Below are 12,135 nucleotides of genomic sequence, written 5' to 3'. Positions count from 1 at the left end.
TGAAGAAACCCCCACCCAGGATGCTGCCCACATCCACTCACAGGTGCCAGCTGTCATTGTCCTCCTCATCTGTGTGACAGCCTCTACCTACAGCCCCCCTCCCCCACAATGCATGCCTCTACTACCTTCTGTGGATTCTCCAGTCAATGCCTAGATACTTTTGCTAGGGAACCTGGGTAGAAGGCCTTAGTTCTCCTTTACTGATCATGTATTATGTGGCAGAGTGTGTGTGTAGCTCTGCCTGTTCTTTCTGACACAATTTTAATTTCCTTACACATGAAATTTCTAGTTTCAATGTGGTGCAAATAGGCCAATGGGCATAAGGACAAGTAATGATTAAGTTTCAAGGAAAAGGAGAAAGAGGAGGAAGGAGAAGGGCTTCTGTGCAAAATAATTTTGCAATGGCTTTGTGCAGACATAACTGGCATGAAATGAACTGTATATTCAGTCTTGAAGAACAAATACATTGGTGACACTATCACAAGAGATGAACAGCCTTCAGCTCAACAGTGTCTCATGCCCCATAAAATCCTTTACCCTCTCCCTACTCATCTACAGCCAACAGCTGTTTTTTTTTTTTGTCACCATGGATTAAGTTGAAGCTTAAAAAAAAATCAATATAAATGGAATCACATGTTTGGGTTCTTCCACTCAGCAGTGTGTGTATGTTGGGGACTCCAGCAGGATTATTTTGAGATGTGCTCTGTGACTGAATCCCATACTGCTTTTCATTGCAATAGAACAGTATTCCACTTTCTGGATAGACCCCCATCACTTGGGTTGAACCTGGTTTGGGGCTATTGCAAATAAAGCTACAAAAACACATCTACAAATCATTGAATGGACACATTGCTTCCTTTCTCTTGAGGAAGCACCTAAGAAAATGGTTGGAGTAGTATGGTAAATTGTGAGAACCTGGCAGAGTTTTGCACTGTGTTAGTCCTATCTTCTATATTCCTGCCAGCACTATAAAAAAGTTCCATCTGCTCCACACCATCACCAGCACCTGGTGTCATTGCTGTTGGGAAGTTTCGTACTTAGCATTTTAAGGATTTAATTTTCTCTTAAATCTAGAGCTGGGAATAATTAGATCCACTGTGGAAATGAAAGAACTGAGGATTGAGAAGGTTAAATGACACAATCAAAGTGTAGCCCGGTTAGGTCTGGAGCACCATAGAAAGGTAGGAAGGAGGGAATGGCAACAGGGCAGCTTCTAGGACCAGAGGAAGACCAGAAGGCAACTGGGACCTAAGAAATCATAGTGGGTCCAGTACAATGGCCTGTAGCATAGAGATCTGGGTTTGGTGAGTCCCCTGGCTGCCTGTCAGAAGGTGATGTGCTGTTATGATTTCCATGCTCTGAGGAATGTTCCTTCAGAAAGTGAGAGACCATCTCCAATGCTCTGAGAGAAGTCAAAGCACCGATATTTGTCTGACTATCCTGGTTCTGGTTATAAGGTGGCTCCTGCACCCTGACCACTGGGTCTTTTGATTGTTGAGTTCTCAAGGTGAAAGACACCTTAGGGAAAAAGTGGCCTCCTGGGAGTGCTCTATGGAGAGTGGTAGTCTGATTCAAGGACTCTCCTAGAATCTTCCTTTTTAGCAGGAATCCCCTCCCCTACCCCAGTATCTCTCTGTTCAAATCTTGAGTGGCTGGGCCCTTTGTTTTGATGCAGTGAGCTATTTCCTTATCAGTTCTAGCTCTGCTAAGTTTTACACAGGCTCTTGCCTTTTGCTTGCTGAACTAGCTATCTGGCTGAACAAGAGACTGAGTTAGTGAAGACTAATTATTCTGAGCGAGTGAGCTTGGTAGGAGCTTGATAGGAGCTGATACATCATGGCAGGAGGAAAGATATTGTGGCACCCCTGGTGATTGGCTCCCACCAGACCTGCAAACAGCTGGCTGCAGAGGGCTACTTAGAAGCTCAGCTCTCACCAAGGTCACAGCAGGCAACGGAAAGGATGTGGTTTCCTAGTCGTCCGAAATAAATGTGAACTGACAAAAGCAAACAGCAGAAGCAAGACCTCAATGCCCAGTATGGGTGCCCATCACAGCGTGGGTGCACATATGACCTCAGCCAAAACTACAGGTCAGAACATTTGCCTCCACCATGCTCAGAAGCAAGGTGGCTGTTTTCACTACATATTCTATGAGAGAGAATAAAGACTTTCTATTTAAAATATTTGTGTGTGTGTGTGTGTGTGATATGTGTACCAGATTGTCAACGATGATTGTCTCTGGGGGATGAGATAATGGGCACCCTTTCTCTTTCCTCACTTAGTTGTTGTTTGAATAAAGATTAAAAAGTGGGCAATGTTACTTGCAAAATCCAAAAATGAAAAAAAAATCTTCAGGTATATGTCTATTTAAATAACAAAACATAACACAAAATGAAAGATAAGGCATGGTCTACTTACATATCCTTTTTCATGTTTGAAAAGTTCAAAATAGCTTTCAAACCTACTGATCTTTTCTAGTCCCTTGAACTTTCTTCAAACTAGCACCATCTTTTGTCAACCTAATACAATAGCTACTTAATAGTTTTCTGACTCTGGCTGCCTCACACCCTTGTTCATCCTCAGGTACAATCCTTGAAATTTCCATTTCCAAATACACAATGCTCCCCTATTTATAAACTTTTGTTGACTCCATTGCTCCAAGGAGAGAGTCCTCACAACATGGTCCTGACGCCTCTTAGTGCATCTTGACCTCTGCTCTGGTCTACTTCCACAAGCCAGAGGGTGGAGGAATTGCACCAGAGAGATGACCATGGATGGTTCAACATGTGCATTAAGCAATCAGCCCTCCGAAGAAGGGATAACAGGAATTTCAAATTTCAAATTAACTAGGTCTATCCCAGTGAAAACACATGATTTATGCTTAAAGTTTAATTTAGGAGTGACACATTGGGATTCACACTGCTTCAAACTTTGCTTATAAAATTAGGTTGTATTAATTTTTTTTTCATACTGTCTCACATTTGCAAGAGTCCAGGTCCTGTAAGTGCATGTCCATCTCCTTTGTTTATTGTCATGTGCCCAAAACACTGCCATTTTTCACTGGGTTGTGACATCACTTCCTCTACTTGTTCCATTTCCTGTGAAGCTTCTTTCTCTGGGTGCCTGATGCATTCGCTGTGCTATGACAGTAGTAAGCCACACGCTGTCAATGTGTATTTGAAGACCTGTGTGCATCGCAAGCTACTGAGTTACTATCCACAAGGACAATGTCTCCTTACCTCTAAACCACAGTTCTGTGAGAACAGTGGATGTTTTAGTTCAATTTCTGAAAGACTCCAAGGAAACTTTAATCAAATAGCGCAGAAACATAAACAAATATTTTCCTTCTTAAGAGAATTGTTACTTTCTCCATGGCATTTGGTAATTTAACAAAAGAGGTTTAAAGTGAGAGATGAAAACTAAGACTTATTCTTATTTCCCTGAGTATTCTTTACCTTTCAGTACATTAATCATTTTTTTGGTGGTATTGGGATTGGAACTCAGGGCCTCATACTTGCTGGGCAAGTGGCTCTCCCACTTGATCCATGTCCCCTGCCCCTTTTGCTTTAGTTATTTTTCAGGTAGAATCTCATGTTTTTGCCTGAGGCCATGCTTAGACCATGTTCTTCCTACCTGTGCCTCCCATATAGTTGGGATTACAGGTGAGACTCAGCCTCCCCAGTTTATTGATTGAGATGGAGGCCTTGCTAACTTTTTGGCAGGGATAACCTCAAACCATGATCCTCTCCATCTCCCTCCCCTGAATAGCTGGAATTATAGGTATGAGCCACCATATCTGGCATAGCAGATTAATCTTAAGGAAAGCCATTTGCTGGCTCTTTCAATGATTGCAAACAGCTGTATGGAAAGTGGTAGCAAGTGTCATTTTTGGAGCTCAAAACTAAATCAGAAATGGCACATAGATCTCACATTCCTCGCAGCTCTATTTACTGACAGTGATGGCCTTAACACTGTACTGAAAATGATCTTAAGACCACATATGGGTTACTGAGAAGTGTGCCATGATTGGTGAAAGATGCCTGCCTTGGGAATGCATGTAGAAATGCTTACCTATGTGCCAAACATTTCTCATCCTTAAGTAGTGTTAGGCAGGTTTTACTCTGCCCTTGTGTTTTGGGGCACAATCTCTTAGAAGTAGAAGTTAAAAAGATCACGATCTTGATTCCTGCTTCCTGAAAAACACTATCTGCCTGTCCTGCTGCCTGCTCTGGTCCCAGGACAAAAGCCTTGCCTTGACTTTTTTTTTTTTTTGATGAGACTGGGGTTTGAACTCAGGGCTTCACACTTGCAAAGTAGGTGCTCTTCCACTTGAGCCACTTGTCTAGTCCATTTTGCTCTGGTTATTTTGGAGATGGGGTCTCATGACCTATTTGCCCAGAGTTGGCCTCTAATTCTGATCGTCCTGATCTCAGTCTCCCAACTAGGTAGGATTACAGGTGTGAGCCACCACGCCTGGTCAGGAACCTTAGCTTTTTAAAGCCTAGGGCCCAAACCTTAGGTTTGAAATTTCACTGAACTTTCTAATACTTCACTTTGTCTTTGATCTTGGATAGTTATGTCTTTCTAATTTCCTGTTTCCTTGACCTCTGCATTCCCATTTGGTTGGAATAGGAATTCACTTATTTTTAAAGGCTCCAATAGTAGATATCAAGGAAATATTTATAGGATATCCTCTGTGAGTGAGAAGAAAGTACTTCAACTGTTTTTTAAAGTATACTTAGCTTCCACTGATTTTTCCAGCATACTTATTAAAAAATGTTGACTCTATGCCTTGTCCTAATGTGATTCCATCTGTCTGGTGGAACAGACTAATGTTTTTAAACAAAAGATTATGAGAACAATTTTTGAGACCCACCAAGTTAAGGACTCAAATTATACAAAGATTTACCATCTGTTGGCCTTATTCTATGGAATAATGCTCCAGTGGAAATCAAAAGCTTCCTATTATTTGAGCTTTGTAAGGCACCCTGGTTCTACTCTGTTGTGTGCAGGAGAGTGGCCCGTGGGTACCATGTTAGAAGGCACACTTCTTCCTTAAAGCCACTGTTCTTTTGCAGCAAATTTCCTGACTCTTAGTTGTTTCAATCCTTTTATTTTGTTTCTTCTCACCATCTTCTTATGGAAACAACCACACAATGCACACAGAGGAAGAAGTTTGCAAACTCCTGATCCCATTCCTGGTGTGCCAAATTCTACTTTCCCCATGTAGAGTTAAGTTGGGTAAAGCTTGTCTTCCTGCCCATGTGTAAAAAATGATATACGGTCACATATCACTTAACTAGGGATCCAGACTGAGAAAGGCACATTAGGCAATTTTATCAGTGTGTAAACATCACAGACTGCATGCACACAAGCTATGTCAGCCCCAATATCACTAGGGGATGTAATCTTGTGGCACTGTTGTTGTATATGAACCATACATTGTTAACCAAAATGTTGTCATGCTGTGCATGACTGTACTAACTTGCCTAGAAAGTTCTCCAGACATCAGCTGTCTAAGAAGCTCTGATCCTCCTTAGAGGTTCTGAAATTTTGACAGGGCGGACTGTATGAGCACTGCTTAAAGAATGTATATTTTCCTGTATGCACAATTCCCTGGATGGCTAAACCTATAAGCCTCATCTTTGCTTTTCAGAGAAAACAATCTAAGCCTTCAACAGATAGTGCCCAGATATGATAGTGGGATGATATCACAATGAACTAGAGCAACTAGTTCTTGCCCAGGCATTATTCTACACTTTGTAGTGACTTCCTGCCTCATTACCCTCACTACCATAGAATTTTCTCACACCTGGAGTCATTCTCTTAAGGCTAAGCTTCCCACTTTCATCTGTGGTCATGTTGCAAGGTCCTTATTCTAGAAGTCAAAGGTTAGCAAGGGTTAAACAAACTGGCACTCATCTCTTGCGTTCTTAAGAAAAGCAAAAATGAACTTCACGGGGGTTGACAGTTTGCAAGATAATAAAAATGTGGTTTATCCTTTGGACCCAGCTAATGAACTCACCCAGTGAAGAATTTCATAAACATATCCTCTGAGCATGGCCAAAATGGATTCAGAAACAGGAAATAGTAATTACTGAATTTACTGCATGATTCTTTTTTTTTCTGTTACAATGAAATTCTTCTATTTCAGCTACTTAAAGTGTTCAATATAAACAAAACCGAGAAAATCTATGATTCTGTAGGTCTTCAGCTTGGCCCAAGTGTCTTTTGCTGTGACAGATTTGTTTCAGTTGACAATCTGCCTCCTTTCACAACTGAAACACCATGACTTGACGAACTACAGTGATGTTTTTTGGTTGTTCACTCAAGTTTCTGTAGCCATAGGCCTACATCAGGGCATGCACATTTTCATAGAGCGTTTTCATATTTGGCAATTCCATCCCTCAGTACCTTTAATTATGCCAAATAACCATGTGTAACATCATAAGCCATCAAGAGTATACAAAGAAGGTAGGATGTAATTAATATCTTTAACCTTTGATGACTCCCATCCTTCTCTCCAGAAACTTCAGTGAGTATCAACCAACCAGCATACATTTAGGGATTTTGTTCTTTCTGTTGTATCTCACTGCCCTAACTCATATTTTACTATTCCCCTGGCCTAGGCGAGATAGAAGAAATCAAATGAAATTCAAGTTGGGTTTCACAGACAATAAACATGCATTATGAATTTGAAAAATACTGTTGGAAGCACACTATGCTCATTGAGTATATATTTTAGAAGAATTTCCTCTAAGACATTTTATAACTAAAGCCATAATCTGGAAACATTCACTTTCCTGAGATTTAGAATTTTGTGTGGTTTCATGAAATATTCACTTAAAAAAACACAGCCCAGACTTACAGCTTCTGATTCACACAATTTAGGTAAAAGACATCTTTTCAGTTGGAAAAACAGCTAAATGCTACTAATCCTTATAACATATGCAGAGAATGGCGGCCACAATGAAAAATCTGCTTCAACTAATTCCTGAAATACAGTATTTGTACCTTTTAGACATTCCTACTTTAATCCTTATTTTCCCATTTTTGACTCTAAAGATTTAAGAGACCCCCCCAATCCACTGTCCTACTCATAATCCCCGTTACGAGGTTCAGTCCCAATGTATCACTCTCAGCTCTCTAGGTCTCAGTTCTGGCCTCAGTGGAACCAACCTGCCAGGGCTGCTTATACCCAGTGATGAACTCTGTGTCTTATTGGAATCAAAATACTCAGATTGTGAAATTTGCATAGGTATAAATCTATGGCCAGGCCAGGTGTGCTGGTGCACACCTATAACCCCAGCACTAAGGAGGCAAAGCCAGCTTAGTGAGTGTAGAAGTCAGATGTGTATGCTTAGTTGCACGCCTGTCAAAACTACAAGTAAGTATGTTAAATGCATTAAAAACAAACACATTAGGGCTGCCTAACTTACATATGGGTGAGGTAGCGTGGGTAGTAACTATATCTTGGGTCAATATATTACATTGCACTAACATTGAACACCTCAAACTTTCACAGCCTCATGATACCTGTCTCTGTGATGAAAAGTTAAGTGTCTGTCTGATCTTACTATGACTTGCTTGCAGAGATTAATGTACAGTAGCTATAGGGAGCCCAGGGCAAATGAGACCAAGGCTCTTCTTCATTTACCCACCTGCCTATACTTGCAGCACACACAACTGTGTAACTCTAGTAGCTTGCATACTAGATTTAATCTGCAGTGATAACCTAGGCAAGGCACTAGCAGAGAGAGACAGTCTCCATAATTATGCTAACATGACCATCAACATGCCCACCTGGAAAACAGGTACCGTACCCATCTTCTATCCTAAAGAAGTAAGTGTGGAAGCATAGGAGTTGGTGAGTGTAGGGATAGAAAGGTTTAATTTACAGAGCTTAGATCATTTTACACTTGATAAGCTCTCATTACTCTGAGTAATTCTATAGTAACTGTAACTCAAAAAGGCCACATCTGGTTGTTTTTCAGGGGGCTGAAGGTAGCATAGTTCACTATAGATTTCATTCTCCTATATCACCTACCTTTTAGTGCAGGACTTTTCTGCTCCTGGGATTACTAGTCTGCATATTTAAAATCTCTTACTTTGTACAACTAATTTGGTTTCAATACCTACAAAAACAAACATTTGAAATGCATGATAGGATGTGAATTTTCACTTACCTTTTCTGCTGACTGTGCAGTGCCAAAAAAGATTGGAATGAAGGCGAGCCATACGATACACGTTGTGTACATAGTGAATCCAATGGGCTTGGCTTCGTTGAAATTCTCCGGTACACCCCGAGTCTTGATGGCATACACAGTGCATGTGACCATGAGAAGAATGCTATATCCCAAAGAGCAAATGATCTGCAGATCTGTAATGTCACATTTGAGGACCCCTCTGGCCTGCTCAGGGTTCATGGTCTTATGTTCATCATAGTCTACGATGATATTTGGTGGGTCCACACCAAACCAAATAAAAACACCTAGAAGTTGAACTGATATTAAACTGGAAGTGATGGCCAGCTGTGATGTTGGGCTTATGAGTCTGGGAGCTGTCACTGATTTCTTGCCTTGCTCAAATATGCGATAAATCCGATTGGTTTTTGTCAAAAGGGCTGCGTAACTGATGCACATCCCCAAACCCAAGAAAACTCGCCGGAAAGAACATACTGCCACATCAGGCTTGGCGATCATCAGGAAAGTGATGGTGTAGCAGAGGAAGATGCCTGTCAACAGAACATAGCTGAGCTCCCGCCCAGATGCCCTCACGATGGGTGTATCATTGTAGCGGATGAAGGTAGCCATGACAAAAATGGTGGCAATGATCCCCAGCATCGCCAGGAAGACAGGGATGACAGCCCAGGGGGAGTGCCACTCCAGTTTGATGATGGGGATATTCTGGCAGCCAGTTCGATTTTCATTGGGCCGTTGGTCATAGGGACAGTGCTGGCATGTCATCTCGTCAAACTGATATTGGTACCCATCACAGGGCTCACAGGTCCAGCAGCAAGGAGTACCCTTCTGTGTCTTCTTCCTCTGCCCAGGCTTGCATGGCAGTGTGCACACTGAGGGTGGGATCTCCCGGACGCCTTTACCCCACTGCATGTCCTCTATCTGCAACATAAGAAGTAAGAAGTATAAATAACAGGCAGGTCATTCAAAAGAAAAGAGCCAGACACAGAGGCTCACACCTATAATCCTAGCCACTCAGGAAGTAGAGATTGGGAAGCTCACAGTTTAAAGCTAGCCCTGGCAAAATGTTTGTGAGACCCCATCTGAACAGATAAAAGCTGGGTATGGTGGTATCCACCTGTCATCCCAGCTACATGGCAACATAAACAGGAGGGTCAATGTTCAGGCCAGTCCCAGCATAAACATGAAAGCTTATTGAAAAAAATAACTAAAGGAAAAAAGGCTGTGAGCATGGCACAAGTGGTGCCTGCCCTGAGTTAAAAACGCCAATATTGCAAAAATAAAAATAAGTAAATAAATAAAAAGGAAAAAGAAAAAAAAAAAAAAACCCAACAATAGCAAGTGGTAATCATAGCAGCTAACACTGCAGGCGTGTGAGATCAGATGGCTTACCCTTTCCTGGTACTGCTAGTGAGAGCTGACTCCACTCTCCCCAGTCTTTACCAAGGTAGTGTGTTCCAAACGTGCCTGATCATAAGAATTACCTGAGATAATAATTGAACATATAAATTCTATTCATGTCTGTGACTCCAAAAAATCAGAGTACCTAGAAAGGCTTCTTGGGGTCTGGAATTTTAACCAATACCCAGATACTCAAACGAGCCAATAGAGAAGCATGGCAAGCGCTCTACTGCCTCTCCCTGGTCGGTGAGAGCAACTGTCCCAAGTCAAGTGGAAAAAACCCAAACATTGGTAAGAAAAATTACTCTTCTCTCTGACTAGGTGTTTTTGTTACAAACTTATTTAAAAATTATTTTAGACAATATCTCCGTGACAACTACCTTCTCAAAAATTCTGTAACATTCCCTAAAATTATTGGCATTGAGAACTTTTGAAAGAGTGATTGTGTCCTATTTCTCACCATGGGACTGGGAGGCTCCTTATCCAAAGCCTCCACTGCATAGGACGGTATCCCTGAGCTAAGCCAGCAATTGGCGAGAAACAGAGTGTCTGGAAGCCTTGCAAGACTGGCCAGTCACCTGCTTGGACACAGAATCCCAGCGGCATCACTGTCTCCCAAAGGAGGAAGGAATAATGGGTTTCTGGGAGAGAACCCACATCAGCAGTGTTTGGAGAAAAATAACAGCATTAAATATGTTATTACTGAGCTGAAATCTCACTGGCCTGGCATCCCTTCTTCTTGCCAGCACATCTGCTATTCATCTGTCCTGCTGTCAGCATTTCTGGTTTCTTTCTGATTTTCTTGCTGTAGCCATCAAACTACACTCAAGCTCGTGGGCGTGTGTGCAACCCAGGCCTGGACAGTTAGTCCGCTGTGGTGGCCTTCAGACTTGAGTATGCAGCTGAATGACTTGAGGACTTGTGGCAACAGCTTGCTAAGCCCCATCCCTGGGTTTTCTGATCCACTAAGTCTAGAATGGGGCCTGAGAATGTGTGTTTCTAACATGCTCCCAGGTCACGCTGCTGAGAATGGGCTAGGAGCCACACGTTTGCAACCGTTGATACATTCCAACCTCCTAGACACAGGCACTAGACCAAGAAGGAGACCCCCGTGTCTCTGTGAGAAGTTAATTTTGTCACTTTTTCTGAGATTCCATGGGATAAAAATCACTATCTTTGCTGGACTTGGAGTTTTCAGGACAGAAAGTGGCTGGCATTCATGGGTATAAGGAAAGAATTTGTCAGAGAATGAAGCCAACACACAGGAAAGTAGAATAGAAAGAGGAGGGTTACTGGTGAAGCTGTTTAAGGTCCTGGGTATAGCTAGGCCTGAAGCAAGAGCTGACTTAGACTACACCATTATATAAGTCAGTCAATATACCCATACTAAAATCCTATGAGTTTCATTTCTGTTGCTTGCAGTCAAGAGTCCTATGCAATATATGCACTAAATTCAGTCTCAATACTCCCAAGTTAAAAGAGAAGGAACTGTCAGCAAATTATTTTACAGAATAAATTCCAATTAACAAATATGGCTAAGTTTCCCTATACCTACGTAATTGCATTTTTAATATAATTGAACAAAAAATAGGTTAGAAAAAAAAAGACAACAGTCTGCGATAATTTTTTTTCAATGAATAATTTGAAGAGGTAAGGGGGAAAACAATAGCTTACTCTCACCTGAACGTCTGTTAACACAAGATGCAGTACACAATGGGGCGGGGTGGGGGAGGTGTCGTCAACACTTGAGTATGAACTGCATTTGAAATCTGAATCAAAATGAGCTCATTTAATCCTTTATAAAAAGTATATGGCTCGGGGATTGAGCTTCATAAAATATTATAACCTTCCAATGGCTGAATTTATACTTTAACCAGAGCCCCGAGAATCTTCAGATGACTTCAGTGTGAACTCATTTGCCTGAGCACAAAACCCAAGTCAGCAGTAATACATCTACCTAAATATAAAACATCTTCACATCATCATTTTTGAGGCAGTAAGTCACTGGCAGCCATCCCAAAGCCATAAAATTAAGGAAATAACTTGTAGTAAGAGAGAAAAAGATATGCACTAACTTTATAAATGTCAAAATGTAAGAACTAGGACTATTTTTAAAAATTGCTATTATTAAGACAAATGTTTTCAAATGTCAAATTAAAAGGCCCTAGTGTGGTTACTTGAAAAGATTAACAAAAGAAAGCAATAAATACAATTCATTAGTTAAATTTCTAACTAATGATTCCAGCATTCACAGATACCAATGAATCATACGATTATACTTGATTGGTGGGAATAAATGTAGGGCTTGCACGAATATCAAAACAAATTATCATCATATGTAATATTTTACAGCCAATTTCAAATGTTGCCAGCACATTGATTTTTTTTTTCCCCCTCTTGGAATAAAATTGAATGCCTGGCAATGCTGAAAGGCTTTTTTCTCAACTTATCCAAATATATACAAGAGCTGTAACTACAAACATTATGTTGACTGATTACTTAATTTGTTTTCAATTTTCATTTAAAGTAGATTT

The 12,135-nt window shown here is 41.0% G+C and overlaps 1 protein-coding gene across 8 annotated transcripts in view; it reads right to left on the bottom strand.

The window, feature by feature from the left end:
• Positions 1-12,135, bottom strand: part of Grm7 (glutamate metabotropic receptor 7) — a 797,981-nt gene that overhangs the window by 148,213 nt on the left and 637,633 nt on the right. For all 8 annotated transcript variants that reach the window (XR_012436366.1, XR_012436367.1, XM_074044288.1 and 5 more), the window contains one exon: positions 8,186-9,121. Coding sequence is in view for 6 of the 8 variants with exons in the window: in XM_074044288.1 (XP_073900389.1) it covers positions 8,186-9,121 (936 nt within the window). In the remaining 2 variants the exon portion in view is untranslated. The remainder of the gene's footprint in view (positions 1-8,185; positions 9,122-12,135) is intronic.

This window comes from Castor canadensis, chromosome 10, assembly GCF_047511655.1.
Source record: "Castor canadensis chromosome 10, mCasCan1.hap1v2, whole genome shotgun sequence".
NCBI classification, from domain to species: Eukaryota; Metazoa; Chordata; class Mammalia; order Rodentia; family Castoridae; genus Castor; species Castor canadensis.
This window is presented reverse-complemented; position numbering and strand designations above follow the sequence as displayed.